Consider the following 18,647-nt stretch of genomic DNA (forward strand, 5'->3'; position numbering starts at 1 on the left):
AAATGAGTGGGTAGTTTTTGCACGGACAACTAATTTAATTAGCTGCTTCTTCCACCAAAAGCCAGAGATTCAGTTTGCACATTTTATTGATAGCATTCATAGTTCATATAAAAATATTTTTTAAAAAGAAAAAAGGTAAAATCGGCCCTGCGACAGACTGGCGACCTGTCCAGGGTGTACCCCGCCTCTCGCCCTATGACAGCTGGGATAGGCTCCAGCGCCCCCCGCGACCCTGAAAAGGATAAGCGGAAGCGAATGGATGGATGGAAAAAGGTAAAATCCCCGTAGAGCTAATAAAAAAAGTTTAACTGCCAAAAATCACGTGACTCTTCGCGAGATTTAAAGAAGTGGGGCGGCTCTGGTTGTTTGATGTCTTTTGAGAGAAACGGATCTCTTTCATGGTAATTTTAAACTGCTTCTAGGCTTTATTCGAACCATTTTCTATAAACGTTACAAAAGTTAAGTGCAGGTGTTTAAAATTCACGTGTTAGTGTCTCAGGCAATGTGCTGAGTAGCTAGGCAACTTTTTTGCTAACAGACTTTGGAAACCGGCCAGGTCTTCTTGCTGCATATTTTACGGTAACGTTTGATGAGCTAGGTACTGTGTAGCGTGTCCACGAGTTAGCTTTGCGACTTATTTTATCCATATAGAATGGCTTTATATCAGTCAAACGTGAATATTTGGTCATCATGGGATGTTTAATCAGGTCAAAGAAGAACTGGGGGTGTAGGAACCACCTGCACCTATACTGAGACACAAAGAGTTGGGGGGGGGGAGAGCTAGCTTCATTCACTAAGGTCACTCATGTTTCTGTCTTTGTACACACATTAGGAGTATTTTTTTCTTCTTCTCTATATTTAAAAATAATCCAAACCAGCAGGCTAAATTAAGCTCACTTTGGGGTAACAGAAAAATGTTGCACACCTGCAGAGCTGAAGGGTTAATGTGGTTATGCAGCTTGTGAATGCTGTGCCATGTGTTGGCATTACCAAAGTGCAAGCATTTAGCTTACACAATTCCTGCGTGTCTATTTGGGGGTGGGTGATTATATTTTAATTTAAACTGTTTGCCTGCCCACAGTAAATTCCAGCTACAGATGGCGAGCAATTTTGTAATTGGAAGCACCAGCAGTCCCTGCAGGACCTCTTCTGCAGAGCCAGCACAGCTGGTGGAGGAATATGGTGAAACTTTTTTTTTAACATTAAGGTGTTGTCAGTACTTTAAATCCTAAGTTAATGCATTTGCTTCTCTCCCCCCCCCCCCCCCCCCCCTTTAAAGATGGGAAAGGAAACACAGACCCAGAAAAACTTCTTCAGTGCCCTTTTGATAAAAACCACAAGATCCGGTCCAGCCGCTTTCCTTACCACATCATAAAGTGCAGGAAGGTGAGTCAAGTGCTAGTATCTTTAAAATTTTAGGTTTTAGTTGTATTTTCTTTCTATTTTACATTAGTCTGTCAAATTGAGTTTACTCATTTTAGTTTTGTTTTTTAGTTTCTGTAGTTCCAGTGATGGTTTTAATCTTATAAGAGACTTTGGCCTTGTTAGATGTTCACAGCAGCCATTACAATGCAAACATTAAATCTTGGAAGGGCCTCTGGATTTCATGCAGCTGAGTTAAACAGGATCCTATTGAATAATCTAACCACTGAACCAGTGCTTACAATTATTTTTATTCAGCAGAACATCAAAACGCTAAAGTAGCCAAATTTTCTCCACTGGTGGATGAGGGAGAATAAAAATTGCTAAGTGGCGAAGCTGGTACTGGTCTTGAGTAATTTCCTGGCTTGAATGAAACTTTAGCCATGATTGAAAGTTTGATTGTTTATACAAACTCTCTGCAGAACCATCCCAAACTGGCCCGTGAACTAAAAACCTGCCCTTTTAATGCTCGCCACCTGGTCCCCAAACATGAGCTGGCTCACCACACTGAGACCTGCGAGGACAGAGTTCCTGTGGACATGGAAGAAGGTAAGACTGCTTTTTTTTTTTTTTTTTTTCTTTAACTTAAATTTAATCATGTTTAACCTCGTGAATATTTCTTATTTTACACCCCTGTTACAGATGGAAGTTCAAGTTCAAATGGACCTTGTAACTGGCATGTCCCAGTCAGCACTTGGGTTAACCCAAACATGACTGAGGATTGGGATCAAGGTATGACTTATAACCTCATCATCTTGGTATTGGCACAAGGATGACTAACCCTTACCTGGCTGTGTGAATCAAGCGTTAAAGTGCTTTAGACTCGTTTTCCTTGTAATGGAAAGCTGAAGACAACTGCTCCTCCTGCTTGAAGCTTACGCTCACTTGATCTGTGACCTCTGTAAACGCTTCATCTGGGTTAATGGTCTTGGTTGCTAGTTTTAGTAATTATTACTGAATAAAACTCTTTAACTCTGGAAGATTGTTCAGGGCTGTTGTGATGAACTGCTACTGTGTAAAATGTGAAATATCCCATTTCTCACCTAGGTCAACCTTTTTCGAACCTTGTGTCTGAAAACTGCTTTTCCCCCTTCAGTTTCTGACTGTTAAACAATACTTTCCATTTTAAGAATGGGTCTGGGTCTAAATGCACCTGAAATATAAACTTTTTGTGCTGCACCCTGAGACATTGAGACAATACTTAGTGAAAGTATTAAGGTAACTGTCCCATCTTGCAGAGGCAGATAACACTGCTCCTCCATTTGTGTGGGGTGAAACCAAAACCATTGGGCCAAAGTAAGTCAGCTCTTCCATCAGTCTGAATCGGCTAACAGTAGTTTTTCTTTGTTCTCTAACTGTTGTCTCTCTCCCACCAGACAGGAAACAAGACCCACCAACAATCTTGGTCCAACGTTTAGATCACCCAGTGACATTCCATGGTCTGGTTTTTAAGCTATAATTTGTATTTACTGCATATGCAAGCATGTTTAGGCATTTCCCTTTTTAAATTTGTTCTTAACATTTTTTTTTTTTAAATCTCCCTCAATGTGACTCATGCCTTCTGCCAGATGCAGACTACGTTGATGTGATATGTCCACTTTTTTTTTTTTTTTTTTTTCTAGCATCCTCACTGTTTAGTCAGACTGCATTGTTGCTTAATAAAGCTGTTTACGTGAAGAAACTTGAGTAAATTCATTTTCAGTCACATGCTATGCAATGATTCAAGATGGTTTAAAGGCAAACTTTTCAAGTCCTATATTTGCAGCACATCCTATATTTGACATCAAGTCACAAGGTCTGATTAAACGCCAAAAACAGTTGGTGTAGAGCAGGGATGGGGGAACTGGAGGCCTCAAGGGCCTGTGTCCTGCAGGTTTTGGATGTCACCCTGGGTCGACACACCTGAATCAAATGGTTAGTTCATTACCAGGCCTCTGGAGAATTTCAAGACATTTTGAGGAGGTAATTCAGCCATTTTAAACAAACTGCTTGGTGTAACATGAGTTGTGTAGTGGCTATTCTAGTTGTGCAGCATGCATACGTACGCTTATAACAGCTTGGAACACTTTGACTTCAGTGTTGCTTTGATTGGTTAGCATTCAATATAACGCACCCTGAGGTAGCTGTGTTTTAGTACTATATAAAATTGAGTTGGAATGAGTTCTTGGCATAATTTCATCAAGGTGCTCCACGCATTCCTCAGATTTTGAGTGACATGATTGCATCACAGTTGCTACACATCCATGACTGGAATTTCATGTTCCGCCACATTGCAAACGTGCTCTATTGCAGCGGTCCCCAACCTTTTTTTGCGCCACGGGCCGGTTTATGCCCGACAATATTTTCATGGACCGGCCTAAGGTGTCGTGGATAACTACAACAAAATAAAACTAGTACCGGTACCGAAAAAAGAAAATTTATTCATAACACATGGTACCGGTCCGAGGCCCGGGGGTTAGGGACTGCTGCTCTATTGGATTGAGATCTGATGACGTGGAGGTCATTTGAGTACAGTGAACTTGCTATCAAGTTCAAGAAACCAGTTTGACATGACTTAAGAGGTTTGCAAAGTCCTGCTGGGCCTTTGTGTGGAGTGGTTGGATGTGGTTGTAATTTTTAATAGAGGTAAAATGTTTGGGTTTTTTAGCCCTTAAATATCCTGTGGATCAGGGCTCATAAACGCTTGAAAATAAAATTAACTGAAGTAAAAACCTAATTGTTTTTAGGTTTCAACTGGTCTAGCTGTTGGTTTGAGGTGAAGTTGAATTTGTAGGTACACGTCATCCTCTATTACTCTTTCCACTTTTCATAATGCACCAGTGACTGTAAACCATCCCCAGAGCCTCACCTTTACTCCGTCAATCATGCTTCTTGTCATTGTGGCTAGATAGTTCTGCCTTTGTCTAATCCAACCATAAAACTTTTCTCCAGAAGGCTAATCCACGTGGACAGCTGAAAATTTCAGTCGAGTTTGAAGGTGTCAGTTTTGGAGCAGGGGTGTCTTTCTTGGCCAGCACCTTCTTAGACCATGACAATGGTAAACTGTGATACTGGTTTCCAGTTCATGGCAGGCTTCACTCTGAGTGATTCCTGGGTTGTTCCTGAACTTGCATACAGTTGTCTGAACATGCTCAATCATCCAGGTAAGGAGATCCTGAGGACAAGTTTGAACTGTTTAGAAACGGCCTTCCCAACTCGTGTAAATCTACAATTGTCCTTAGATGTTAACTGAATTCCTTGGACTTTCACATTGTGCTGGGTATTGGTCAATCCAGTAAGTGCTGTCAAACAAATCCTTTTTATTCTGGCAAAAAGAAACTACCAGTTGTAGTCAATCATGATCAGTAACTAGAAGATAATGTGCTTTGGCCCTCATCATGTATTAAAAGATTAAAGTGAATATACGTAAATATTTGATCCTGTGTGGATTATGCAGAACCATTAAAAGGCCAGAGTAACATTCATACCCAAGATCAGTCTGAGCACAGCTGTGTATTAACTGTCATTTTCTGACCTCTGGATGGCGCTATTTGTCAACTTTCTACATTCATTCTTTCTCTTTACGTTCTGTCACTTTGACTTCATTATCACACATCGATTCAATGATCTTCTCTTGTCGGACATGTTTAACATGTGGCTTTTCCGGGTATAAAGAACATTTCTCTCTTGACATTAACTTTGTCATGCATCCAAAGCTGCCGCATAAGAGTGAGCTTAGTTGCAAGTGTCACGATAATCCAAGTGTGAGGGGCAGCATGCCAGCCCACTCTGTCATATCTAAGTGGCATTATTGATTTCATGTGATGACTGTCTATTTTAGTTGTGGCTATTATTAGAAATGTTCACGGGGGCGCTAAACTGCTCTGTGACCATCTGTAAGAACCGGTGACTGAGTAAAGAAAAAAACGTGAACCCTTCACCTCTAAGGCGAAGTGATCTCTCTATTAAACAGTGAGGGAACATTTTGTTCTAAGGTTTTCCGGTCCTATTAGAGGAAAGCATCTCTACAAAGCAATAAAAAGTTTATAGTATGTGACCAAATTTGTTATATTTCTGTATTTCTGGGATTGGTATCCTACAGAATGACATTAACTCCATCCATGGACATTCACCAATCATCTGATAAATATTAAATTGATGTTAACCATTTTAGCTAACATCAACTTAATTAAATATGATTGACCTTTTGATGACAACCGTCATCAAAATACCAAATACGGGAATTTCTTTTTTAGGATTGTTGTACAATCCCCAATCCCTACCAGTAATTTTCAGTTGTAGAATCCATGCCAAGGATCATTGAAGCTGATCAAGCAAGACACGGTGTCAACACCTGACTAAGAAACTTGATGCTGTTTTTTCCTTTTATTTTTCATGCATCTGTACCCAGTCTGCTGGACCTCTGTTCTATATATTAACACCCATATGTTTCAATGAGCTACAAGAGCTGCTTATAGTTGTGTTACTACTTGTATGACCACTTAAGGTGGAACATGAAGATGCTTGTATTGATATAGATCTTGCCACTAAGCAGGCTTAAATGTCACGGTGCCCTTTTTAAACCAGCCAATGATGTAATTGTGTATTATCAACGAATAACTGCTAGTAGGAGCCCATGCTGTCTATTTAAATAACACGTTATGTGACATAAAGGTACCGAAAACTAAGTATAAATTTAAAGGTGATCGTGCTTTTGCTGTAGCTGCTCCAAAGTTGTGGAATGATCTGCCCTTGCATGTTAGGCAGGCCTCTTCTGTCTCTGAATTTAAAAGTCTTCTTAAAACATATTTATTCGCTGAAGCCTTTGGCATTGATTAGAGGGGTTGACTCAATTTGTTTTAACATGTTTTAATTTATTGTATCTATTTATTTTATCGTATCTCATTTTAATTTTCTTTACGTATGCTATTAACATGTACAGCACTTTGTGAAACCCTGGTTTTATGTTAAAGTGCTTTAGAAATAAAGTTGGTATGGTATGGTATGGTATGGTATGGTATAAAGTGTCTTTAAAAAAAAAGGAGGTAAACTGAACTGAGCCAGTATTATAAATAGCTCTTCAGATGCTCTCTGATTTCTTAATACCGCGGGTGTTCGTATCTGAGATTTTATGAGTATTTTTAGAAAGTGATTTTATCTCAGCATGGAAGAAATCTTCAGATTTTTAGTAGTACCCTGTGCTCATTGTCGTGGTTGTGCATCAGATACATATGTGATTATTTCAAGGCTGCCAGTTTATTTAAAGACATCACAGGGAGGGAGGGTGTTATGTTATGTCAAAAAGTGGAAAAAGATCCGTTCCTTAGTTGAGAAGTTGGACTGTGTTAAAACTTTTGAACAAGAAGGGTCTTTATGTGAAGAATCAAAATGTATTAGATTTAAAAGTAGAATTAAAAACCGGAAAGTACCACAGTTGTAAATACTGAATTTAACTTAAACATCCTGAATGTTTATTTTTTCATCTGTAGCAACAAGTAAAATTAAATTTGTCATACAAAATTGTCATATGTATCACAATTTTTAATTTCACAATTACTGTAACCAACAGAACTGGCAAAGTAATCAATGCTATCAGTTAAAATCGTCTTTGTCTCTGGTTTTACTCTTTTCTTTTCTTTTTTTATGGTAGGTTGCAGTCACCAGCTCTATCAGCTACATGCTGACATGTTGGAGTGACAAGATCAGTTCATCTTGTGATACAGTCTTCGATGCACTGGCACCTGAAGTTACTTTTGGTTGCTGCCTTGTTTCTCACTGGGAGTTCACTGCTTCGTGTCTCCTTCCAGGCTTCAGACTGGGGAGCATACAACTAACCAGAGTCACTGTTTTAGGATTAATTGTGATGATGCTAATGAACAGAGTAAAAATGATCAGAAGTTGCAAAATAGCGAAAAAGAAAGGGGTACCATTAGGTTCAAAGTCACCATACAAGCCTCCATACAAAGAGGATGTAATTTGATGTGCAGGTGTTCAACCGTATTTAATTTCATTTTCAACTCTTTAGGAATTATTCATAAAGAAGTTAATATTCAGTTCCTTATATTAAGTTCCTCATTTTCAGAACCTCAAAAGTAATTCAGCAAGCTAATATAATTTTAAGTCATGGTTTTGAAGTCAATAACTGTCTGAAGACTGGAAAACCACCAATTCTTCTGTGTCCTCCTTTGAGATGCTTTGCCAGCCCTAAATTGTTTATGGGCCTCTCTGCCTTTAGGTTCATCTTCAGTAACTGAAAAGCAAACTCTGTTGGGTTGAGATCAGGTGACTGACTTGGCCACAGAAAAATATCTAAGTTCTCTGCTTTGAGAGAAATTAGATTGATCGCTCTTAGACTGCCTTTGCACTTTGCATTATCCATTTGCAGTTTAGAGCATTGGCTGAATCTGAGCAGAGAGGACTTTTCACAATTCATCCTTCCATGAACAGTCACATCATAAGTGGAGATATTATCTGAATTTCAGGAGCGGGATCACACCTCATTCACGCCCCTTCCGGCCTCAGGCTCTATAAGCCCCTTCACCAATACCTGCTGTTCTCATTTTCATGCCCCACCCTTCTCCCGCCCCTTTTTTCTTCTTTCTTCTAATATTTCTTTCATCCACTTCTCGTTAGTACATGGGGAATGGGTAAATGACTGGATGTAGTGTAAAGCGCTTTGGGGTCCTTAGGGACTAAGTAAAGCGCTATACAAATACAGGCCATTTACCATTTACCAGTGCACGGTTCCTCATCCATCGTCGATCATCGTCACTGAGGATGTGGTCCCAGCTAGTGAGATAAACACTAGTGACCCTGTTCTGCTCGCAGCTTTGCATGTCTGTGCTGGAATATTGCTTACACTGTGTTTGACAGATAATGTCAAACACTACTAAATATGACTTCACGTGGGCGGTATCAGCTTTTAGGACAACAAATGGGGTCAAACTCATTTTAAATTAGTGGCCACATGGAAACCAAGTTGATCTCATTCTGATCTCAGCTTGGTAAAATAGATGAATAATATTCTCTAAAAACAAATGTTTAAGTTTTTTCTGTTCTGTTTGTCTGACGAAGTTCAAGCCCATTGTTAACTAACTCTTGCTTCACTGTGGTTTGTCATAACAAGGGCTTTAAAACTGATAACGATTCAGACCTTTGGCTCAGATGAAGCTCAATCACTCTCCTGTTCTTAACGAATTGCACAATGTTTCCTAGTCAAACTACAATAAAAAGTCAAATTTTTACACTCTAGATGTCATTGAGTTGCAGAGATTGGAAGCTGTGGCTGTCTTGCTCTGGTTTGTCTGCTTATGTTTGAACATATCAGACTAAAGTCCAGGTTTCACCTGATCTACTGTCTTGTGGTTTTTATCCTTTTCTTCTCCTCCAATGGCTTTTTTGTGGCTCTTTGACTGCGAAAAACTTGTTTTGTAGCCCCCTTCAGAATCAGAAAGGGTTTTATTGCCAAATGTCGAGCAGGTTTACAACATTAGGAAATTGCTGCGGTACTTAGTGCAAAACATACTGTAAGACAACACTTAAATAAAAATGTAAATTAAAAGTGCTAAGCAGATAGATATATACATGAATGCAGGTGATGATCAGTGCAAAAATTGAACAGATGCAGAGAACACAGTATAGGGTCATGTGTTTGTGGTGCGAACAGTCATATGGCCATTGTTCACGAGTTCAACAGCAGAAGGGAAGAAACTGTTCTTATGGCGAGAGGTTTTGGTCCGAATGGGCATTCAGCACCAGGTTGTTGTGGCTGCACCAGGACACCAAATGTTCAACGTCCCTCCTGTAGGCAGACTCATCCCCGTCCGAGATGAGTCCAATAACGGTGGTGTCGTCTGCAAACTTGATTAGCTTGACAGACTGGTGGGTGGAGGTGCAGCAGTTAGTGTACAGCAGGGGTGGGCAATTCCAGGCCCAGAGGGCCGGTGTCCCTGCAGGTTTTAGATGTGTCCTTGAAGCAACACAGCTGATTTAAATGGCTAAATTAGCTCCTCAACATGTCCTGAAGTTCTCCAGAGGCCTGGTAATGAACTAATCATGTGATTCAGGTGTGTTGACCCAAGGTGAGATCTAAAACCTGCAGGACACCGGCTCCCGGGGCCTGGAATTGCCCACCCCTGGTGTACAGGGAGAAGAGCAGAGGAGAAAGAACACAGCCCTGAGGGGAGCCGGTGCTGATGGTCCGGGAATCCGAGACATTCTTTCCCAGCCTCACATGCTGCTTCCTGTCCAACAGTTGATGTCAAGATGTGTCTTGAGAAGCGCTGATATGAACTGTAGAGTGCATTTAATTGGTGATTTTTGAAGCTCTAATAAATCTTCTGTATTAGAGAGGATCTCTGGGTCCTCTTTTCAGTTGGTTCTCTTAGGAGACAATTTTATGGTTTTTTTGTGGCTGCAACAACTTCTGTTGTAATAAAAGCTTTATGCAACATCTGGAAAGAAACATGTATATATAACTTGCAATAATATGGATTTCTTCAGTAATTGGAAAAATCTATTACAAAAACATCTCTGATGGTTTTAATCCATTAACAAGGAATGCCCAGCTTGATTGATGACCCAAACAAGCTGGGCAAGGATCAAAGCCTCTGCAGGGCTGATATCAAGATTGTTCTACATTGTGCAAAATGAGTTTTGAGTGTTACTGTGAATTAATCACAATTCTTTAAAATGATTTAAACAAATTTAAATAATCTAAACACATTCAAGGACATATTTAAAACAATTATTTGCATGGGTAGATGAACCCCTTGATCACCATGTTCTCACTCGTGTTCATCTGTTACACAACAGATTTTATTTCACTCCTGGTCAGATGAGTCTCTTATGAAGCTCATCACTCTGCAAGCTTAAAGCATGTATTTGGAACAGAAACCTTTCAATTAGTCTTGTTTTGAATTTTTTTACACACATGAGGAACTCTGTCACAGCTTGTTCATCTATTATCACCTGAAATCTAACAAGACATGTTCAAGTTACTCTCACTTTCCCCAGTTTCAACCAAAGTGTAATGAGTAGATCATAAAAGAGTTGTCCTATCCACGCTATCTTTATCACTCACATGTTTGGTAATCAAAGCGATACTGGTTTTATATAGTAGCTCTTTTTGGACAAGTCTTCACTTTTCCAATTATATAATCTTCCAGCTTGTGTATTAAGATACATTACCTTACCAGACAGAGATCTGAGATTCTGTAACTGTCATGAAGAAACATGAGATGTGCACAGTAGAGAACAACACGTACTGAGGGTCTATCGTACAGTGCAGCTAAGGATAGAAAGCACTATCCTGAGCCACTCATAATGATGCAGTGTAGTGACTCTTAATAGTTCTGTGATCCCTGAACCTTAGTGTGGCATCATCTGTGCATCCAGACAGTCATTTCAACAATGGAAGAACAGCATTAAAATGTAACACATTTTTAGTTTGTTGTTGCCACATGATACTTTTTAGTGAAGGTTACTCTGACTTTTAAATACATTTTATGCTCAATCATGTCCTCCTCTGAATTTGATCTAATTTTGGTTTTGAACTCTCATCTTGCAACATCATCAGGTCAAAAAGGTCTCCATGCCTTCACTGTTACATCTCATCTTCTTTCTCCTGCTTGACTGTTAATATGATCCCATGTAAATACTGCTAAATGGGTCGCAGTGCCACATGCTTAACCCACACACACACAATTTTATTTATCTGTGTGTTTTTCATATTTATGTGTTAAATGTGTTTTGGCTCTACAAAAACAACAATGGAAAGCATTTTGAGTCACTTCCCATTGTTGTTTTTATGAGGTTCATGTGTGTGTTGACATACACTCACACATATATTCGTTATGCAATGATGAAGTAGTCTGGGTCACTTGAGACCGAACTGAGAAATCCACCAGCTTCTAAAAACAGATCAGCACATATCTGGGAGGGAAGAGGGTGGAGGGGATTCACTTTTGAGCGGTATGTACTGATCTGTCGCCAAAGGAAGAAACTCATCTTGACTGAGGTCAAAGGGTATTGAGGCAATCAATCAAGAATACCTTGACTCAGTTTAACAGGCTACATTCACAACAGTATACAGTGACTGAGAGAGAGCTCAGCACGCTGCAGCATATTAAAGCAGACAAAACACAAGTGATGTGATGACTCCAGCTGCAGCTGCCGTCAGGGTGAAAAAGTGTGCATCTTTATGTGGGACTGCACAGCATTTTTATCCCTTGTCCTCCTGTCCCGCTTATTACAACAAGATTCCTTATTTTCCTGCTTTTATTAAATGGCTTTAAAGAAAACCCTAATCATAGATTTCCTGCAGGTTGCCATGTTACAGTTTTTCAAGATGGTGAATTGCAGGTCACCAGACAGTCACAAGCAATGCAGATTTCTTTTTCTTTCTTTCTTTCTTTTTGTTTGTTTGATGGAATATGATGGAAACTACCATAAATAGAAATACATGCCGCTACATTGAAGAGGAAACTTTAACTAAATTGGTGAGTGGAAAAGTATTCTCCATGGGTTTTTTTTCCTCCTAGTTATCATAGACTGTATGTAAAAGATAGAGGTGGTTTCTGATGAGCCAATGTGGAAGTGCCTTAAGCCTGCATTCTTTCTAATAGCAGCGGGTGATGCCTCTGGTTGGAGAAAGTCCTACAAGTCACATACAAGTATATGGGAAAACAGCCCAAATGCTCTCTCGATCTTGATCTGTACTAAATCAGTAAATGATTTTTGGTGTTTTGGTGTCAGCTGCTAGCTTCATTTTATTGAGTGCAGTATGTTGATCGTTTCATAAGTGGTGGTAGCCATTAGAGTTACCAGAATGCTCAGTCCAGGTTAGCAGACCGTGACTCTGCAAACCAGTGGCTCCTACCACAGTGGCTTCCTTCTTTTAGTTACAGTATGTTGTGTTATTTCCATTTTTATGAGGTTTATAGCACCAGAACATCGTATATGAACAAACAGAATCTCATACATCTTAGTTAATTTTCCAACACTGGTGACAATCAACTTCAGAAGTCACAAAACATCAAGACGTGTGTCCAACTGACTTCAACACTTGTTTTTGTTTATCCTGATAAGTTTTACATTGTGTTGTGAGAATTTTTAGGCCATTGGTCGTAAGACTGATGAAGATGTTTTCTCATTTTGTAGTACACCGACCTTCATAGCTTGGTCAACAAGCATTTGCTGGGAACGACTTTTGATCTCCTCCATACCCGCTTCACACCCTGGAGGACGGGGCTGTGGCCCCCCCACACTCCCTAGCAGATCATTACATGGAGAAACCTTTGGAATGCAAGCATGCTGATCCACACAGGTATGCACACATGGGTATTCACAGACGTGGACTAAAGCTTTCTTGGCTGCTGCCTCAAAGCACACTGTGCGCTGTCTATCTTGCGTGCTGCACAATATCGTTTATTACTTAGTAAATACTGATATCTATGACTAGCTAGTTTATTGTGATGGTGCTTTGTTTTCTCTATTATTATGTTGCTCTTTGTTGTTTGCTGTCTCTTCTGTTTGTTTTTGTTTGTTTGCTTGTTTGTTTGTTTTTTTCTCCATACAGGTGACCCAGGAGTTTTTTTTTTTTTTTTTGTCTCTCTTCCCCCCCCTTCTCACCGTCTCTTCTCCCCTTTGGTTTTCTTTCTTTCTCTCCCCCTCTCTCTCTCATTCATTCCCCCTGTCCTATTTATTAAAAAAAAAAAAAAAAAAAAAAAATGACAAAGGATGAACTGAAGCTCTGCCATCACGTAATGTCGCATACTGCTGTTTCTGATGTCATTTAGAAAAAAGAAAAAAAAAAAAAAAAAAGGGAACGACTTTTAAATTCACAATGTACAGTTCAAGTGACACAAAACTGTAAGATGTAACAAATAATTCACACAACTCAGTTGGATTTATTGCAGCAAATTGTTCACTAGTTATGCATAAGAAGAACTACATTTAAAAAAATACTCACTATTTAAAGAAAAAGCACAGTTAATATCGAATTTGGCTTTATATTTATACAAAGACCATCAGACAGACACCTGATTCTATGGTGGGGGAATTGCACCACTCAGTCAACTTCCACCATGCAATAACTACCCTGAACCTTGGCTTATAAATACCAATGATTGATATTTTCAGGAAATTTATCCATGATTATGCTGTTGCAGTTTGAGACTTGAGTAACACCTTTTGCACATGCTCTAAGTGTGTGGTGGTGGCTGCCTGCCAAATGCACTGCCTGGGCATGACTTTGTAGTGGAAATTGGAGGCGGAGCTTGCAAAAGGGGCTTCAATTACAGTAAGACAGGCAGCGTGAGAAAAAAAAAACATTCCTTTCCTTTTATGGTTCTTTTCCTTTTTATAGTTTCGGTAGGAAGCTATATCAAAAATGACAACAACAAAAAAAGAAGCGAGTGAATGATCAAGATGTACGATCGGTTCATTACTCCCCAACGCTGCCTGAGCTAAACAATAAATAAATTAAGACATTTAAAATATCCTAAACATTCAGAGAGAAAACAACAAACGCACTCAAAACATGCAGTTCGACATTTTATTAAGTGTTTATCTGAAGTAGAAGAGAACATCTTTGTACATAAAAACAACTCATCCAAAACAAACTGTATAAAACAGTTCAAGTGGCACCAACACCAGACTTCATAACAGATATAAAATCATTTACAAACAAGACCAGTGTGTAAGACTGTACTGGAAAATACACAGTATGTTAGCTGCTCAGAGTCGATTCATGATACATGAACTGTACTGCTGAATAAATCTGTGGGTATTGACTATTTTAATACTGGAGCTGAAAATATCACATTAATGCTTTTTGCTTATATCATTCAAATGATGGTGCGGACCTTATTTGAATTCATTTGTAACTGTTTGGAAAAGTGCTGTCATTTCCCTCAGTTTAACAAAGTTTCCATTCACGGCACCTCGTATGTAAACAGTTACTGTTTGATCCATGAGATGACCTCTCTAATTCCATCTTGAGAGATTACAATTTCCTAACCAAATAAAGAATCATGTGATTGCTCCACAAAAAGGGACTTCTACAAGTTTTATTTCATTTTATAAGTCAGAAGTAGCACTTTACTTCTGATAATGCATAATCCCTAAGGATTGCTTTTTTTTATTTCTTAGCTGCATGCAGTTTTACTTTGCTACCTGGAGTATGAGCACTCAGTCTGTTTGCTTTGGCTCTCAGATCAGCTCCAGATTTCACATCACAGATGGCATATCTCCCATCTCACGCTCAAAATGGAAGCGTATCCAGAAAGATTTTTTCCACGATCGGTGGCGGAGGAACGAGGTCTTCTAGTTTAAGGTAAAAGATGCGCTGGAGGCCTTGAGTGCACAGAGTCCTGAGCTCAGGCAGCTTCCCGAGAAGTCTGGATAAATAATTGGGCCTCAAAGAGCCAGAGCCACAGCCAGAGACGTGATCTTTGAGGCAGGTGATGAGCTGATTCTGCAGGTCTTCCACACGTTTTGGTTCCTTAAGACCATGCCGATCTGAGAAAATATAAGAGTCATTAAGCAATCATTTATCTGACTTTAACAAAATAAAACTAAATACAGATGGGAAAGCATAGCATCGTGGCCACAGAGGGAGGAAACAAGCAAATAAAGACCAATATAAGGGTATCAAAGATGACCCCACTTTGAAATTGCGGACTATATTTTGAAATATAGCACAGTGTAGATTGCGTTTAGGTCAGCTGTGATATATAATGTGCTCCATGTTATATTTTGTCATACACCTGTCATGTCAGTATTTTGAAGCAGATTCCCTATATATAGTGCTGTAATCTGAACTCAGCATGATAGTTTCTTACCGGTGATTATGACGAGGGCTGTGAGGCAGGAGAAGGAGGAAACGTCGAGCTTCATGCGATGGAGATTTTGTGAAAACTCCAAGATGGACTCGATCCAGTCGCCAAAACCCCGTACGCACTGCGTTTTATGAAGTACGACTCCATTGCAGAAGATGAGCTTCTCCGTTTTAGGATCAGACCTGCACAAGAGAAACACAGTTTGTTAGCTGTATAAAATATCTCAAGAATGTCAAAAGTAAATGCTAAAGAGGTAGTTTAAATTTTTTTAAAGGAAGTTACACTCACCGAAATGCAAGACGCAGGATGTAGAGTTCAACAAATGCCGATTCGAGCAGCAGTTCCTGATCCTCAAGACAGAACTCAGAGAATCCCGGGATGCTATTTGCCCACTGCCTGATAACCTCCATGGAGGCTGTAAGCAAGTCGTAAAACTGTCTGATGTCACTGGCGTCCTCTTTCTGATTAGGGCTGGTATCCATCTCAACATACTGAAATTAAACACAGCGCAGACATTTAGGTAGCTATCTCAGTTTATTCATTTATTTTTTAGCAAAGATTACTCCAAAAGAACTGAAACAGCTGTAGAAAATGTATTTTTCTTACCTTGGAATAATCCAGTGTCCCAATGCTGGGGTTTGAGTCAATATGTGCCCTCACGAGTGCGGCGATCATGCTCACTGGAGACACAGCAGCTGTTACATCCTGAATAATTTTAGGCTTGGAAGGTAAGCGGCCTCTTCGCCCTTTCAGGCTATCAGTTCTGACAACTGTAACAAAACAAACAAAATAAGAAATGTGGTAAATCTGTTACTTCAGGTTCAGTGTTAGCATCCTTCTACACTATGAATCATGTGTGTTTGCACTGCGCTCACCTTCCCTGACCATGCCTACAGCTAGACACTTCTGGAAACGGCAGAACTGGCATCGATTCCTCCGCCTCTTGTCCACAGGACAGTCTTTGTTGGAAAGGCATACATACTTTGAATTTTTCTGCACAGTACGCTGTAAAACAGAAAGAAGAAATGCTCTTAACTCACATAGCACAAACAAACAATTCGATAACAACTGTTTTCAAATAGGTGATTCTGCAGGACAGAGATATCAGATGTTATTACCTTGAAAAACCCTTTGCATCCTTCACAAGTGCGAACTCCATAGTGATGGCAGGAGGCGTTATCCCCACACACAGCACAGCAGCCTTCGTTTCCACCTGGACTTTTCAGCTTGGGTGACAAGCTTCCAGCGTCCAGTTGGTCAGCACCATCAAAGCTGCGTGCATGCTCCATCTCCAAGGTGGGAAAGGTCAGCGTAGATGGGTGAGGATGGCTCAAGGCAAAAGCATCATGATCTCGTAAGTGTGGCTGACCCAAAGGGGACATATCCTCCATGGATCCTGCACCAAACGTGAAGAAAGATGGTGCATGGGGTGCTGATGTCTCCTCGGTTGCCCAGTACCCTGGACTGGGTGAATATGGCCCAAAGGCTGAATCCCAGGTGGATGTGTGCTGACTCTGAAACCCAGGGGTTGAAGGAGCCGAGGCTGATGCAGGGCTGCCATAATAATCTGACCCAGTGGGGGACACAGATTCATCGGGGTAACTCAACATGAAAGATCCAGGGTAGCAGCCGTAAACTTGGAGTTCATCGAGCTTGAAAGGAGTTTCCTGCGCTGAGGATGGAGCAACATGGGCAGGAGCCGTAGTAAACTGGCATGAATATGCATCGAAGTCTCCCGTGGGAGTGCCCACCAGGGAGCCGATGCTTGGCAAGGATGGTGCAGAGAGGTGCTGGTCCAGTGGGCTACTCATTCCCACAGCCAGCCTGGAGATAAAGTCTGTGTTCTGAAACTCTGAGCTGCCGAGGTTGTTCTCACTAGGCTGAGATCCGTGCTGGGAATATATGCAAGTCATGACTGCAAGACTGAAAAACACAAAAAATGAGAATATAAGAGAAGCCACAAAATCCTGTCATTATCTTTACCCAACCTTCAAGCTTTGGCAGGTTAACCAGCTATAACAGAGGTGGAAGACACTGTTTCTCCACAGCCTTAGACAACATAAGTGCAGGGCCACACGTTGGATAACCAATGGTTAAAAGTTAGAATAAAAGTATTATTATGGAAAGAAAAAGCTCACAATACTATAAACACTCAAATAAAAACGGACTAGAATCATCTGAAAAGTGGCCCAAAGTCATTGCAGTGATTCAGCTCAAAATTTCATAGCAAAATATTGCCTGTTTTTAATTTATGTTGCTGTAGATTTTTCATGAAAAATGTCTGGCTTTGCCCTGGATGTCTTAACTTCTCAAGCATTAGTTTGATACAACACTAATTAACATCAAGTATGCTTCTTTGCAGCATCTATAGATATGCAGAAAGTCTTAAAGGAAGACCATCATGCGCGACATTCTTGAACCCCTCTGCAAATCCACAACAAGGAACCGCCACATGGTGAATTTCGAAGAAATTAAAGAGCCCGGCTGGAGGCGCGTTAGGCATCATTCATTACTGGAGAAGGTTACCCGCTTTTTTATATCACTTAGTCGTGGGGTATATATATATAGTCACGCCTGCAAAGTTCATTGAGCTTGACTTTCAGACATGGGTCCAATGCCAACCCATGAATCACATGTTACATATTACGATACCGCGGAGAAGACTGATGAGGGAACCCACTTGACATACTTATTCCAATCGTAGCCTATATTAGTGTAGATGTAAATCTAGCAAACTTACAACATAATGTATTTCTGCAAGCACAACTTCAAACACGTTTTCGTGTATAAAGGTGTAAACAGATGGCTGCATTCGTTCCGATTTAAAGTTATTTTGCTGCCAGATTAAGTTTTAGTATCATTCAGCTGCAGCCGTACATCTGAGAACTGAAAAAACGACATCCTGCATTCAAGTCTATTGTATTAAAGATCATTAATCCTCATTCTCACCTGTTGGGTCCGTCTACAAGTGTTTTGAACGGTCCGTATTCCACAAACGACCGTGTGTCATCTTATGCGTCTCTCAGCTGAGAAGCAGTCCCTGAGCTCGGGACCCGGGAACAACTTTATACGATTGGCTTTACTCTACCCATGACGCAGGAAGGTTTCCATACATGGGCGGGGAGATTTCCAGTCTGCGGCCAATCACAGCGCTGTTCGAGAGAACAGTCACAGGATGACGCACTACGGGATTCCGTTGACGCGCATACGACCAAGAACCGCAGCATTGTCCTCCCTGAGCAGACACGCACGCACAGGCACGCTCTCACTCTCACACATGGCTAAATAAAACTCTACAAATACAAATAAAAGTAATTCTGCGCATGCAAACACTGATAGTCGACTCCCCACAAGAATGTCTTTGTTATAGGCTGCGAATGCTTTGCTGATTATTGGTGGAAAAAC

General features: G+C 40.4%; 2 protein-coding genes across 6 annotated transcripts; one reads left to right on the top strand and one right to left on the bottom strand.

Moving 5' to 3' along the window:
• The first annotated feature begins 250 nt into the window (after positions 1 to 250).
• On the top strand, positions 251 to 3,103 carry gtsf1 (gametocyte specific factor 1). 5 transcript variants are annotated; one of them, XM_086277370.1, is made up of 7 exons: positions 251 to 273; positions 1,082 to 1,182; positions 1,280 to 1,386; positions 1,845 to 1,971; positions 2,065 to 2,154; positions 2,661 to 2,718; positions 2,799 to 3,103. In XM_086277370.1, exons 1-7 carry the CDS (start codon positions 260 to 262, stop codon positions 2,872 to 2,874), a joined length of 573 nt encoding a protein of 190 aa, XP_086133496.1. In that variant the 5' UTR covers positions 251 to 259; the 3' UTR covers positions 2,875 to 3,103. The 5 variants fall into 5 exon arrangements, with proteins under 5 accessions (XP_086133496.1, XP_086133499.1, XP_086133495.1 ...); XM_086277373.1 differs by having other exon boundaries at positions 268 to 401; positions 2,641 to 2,718; XM_086277369.1 differs by having other exon boundaries at positions 268 to 401.
• Positions 3,104 to 13,046: 9,943 nt separating this feature from the next.
• On the bottom strand, positions 13,047 to 18,326 carry nr4a1 (nuclear receptor subfamily 4, group A, member 1). The gene is made up of 7 exons (XM_086277972.1): positions 18,192 to 18,326; positions 16,361 to 17,165; positions 16,118 to 16,247; positions 15,849 to 16,012; positions 15,531 to 15,733; positions 15,246 to 15,424; positions 13,047 to 14,922 (listed from the first exon to the last, which is right to left on the bottom strand). The coding sequence occupies exons 2-7, from the start codon at positions 17,153 to 17,155 to the stop codon at positions 14,666 to 14,668; spliced, it is 1,728 nt and encodes a 575-aa protein (XP_086134098.1). The 5' UTR covers positions 17,156 to 17,165; positions 18,192 to 18,326; the 3' UTR covers positions 13,047 to 14,665.
• Between the last annotated feature and the right edge of the window lie 321 nt (positions 18,327 to 18,647).

The sequence above is a fragment of the Aulonocara sp. 'chitande type north' Nkhata Bay genome, linkage group LG20 (genome assembly GCF_057382095.1).
Source record: "Aulonocara sp. 'chitande type north' Nkhata Bay isolate Kocher_YH1m ecotype deep benthic linkage group LG20, A_spYH_male_GT1.1, whole genome shotgun sequence".
NCBI lineage: Eukaryota > Metazoa > Chordata > Actinopteri > Cichliformes > Cichlidae > Aulonocara > Aulonocara sp. 'chitande type north' Nkhata Bay.

Excerpts from the sequence above, each read along its gene's own strand:
- nr4a1 (XM_086277972.1), bottom strand. The coding sequence starts at position 17,155 with ATGACTTGCATATATTCCCAGCACGGATCTCAGCCTAGTGAGAACAAC. Across the intron at positions 16,248-16,360 it reads GATGCAAAGGGTTTTTCAAG|CGTACTGTGCAGAAAAATTC; the intron begins GTAATAACATCT and ends TCTGTTTTACAG. Across the intron at positions 15,425-15,530 it reads ATCCTGCGTCTTGCATTTCG|GTCTGATCCTAAAACGGAGA; the intron begins GTGAGTGTAACT and ends TCTCTTGTGCAG.
- gtsf1 (XM_086277373.1), top strand. The coding sequence starts at position 370 with ATGTCTTTTGAGAGAAACGGATCTCTTTCATG. Across the intron at positions 1,972-2,064 it reads TCCTGTGGACATGGAAGAAG|ATGGAAGTTCAAGTTCAAAT; the intron begins GTAAGACTGCTT and ends CCCCTGTTACAG. Across the intron at positions 2,155-2,640 it reads GACTGAGGATTGGGATCAAG|GTAACTGTCCCATCTTGCAG; the intron begins GTATGACTTATA and ends GAAAGTATTAAG.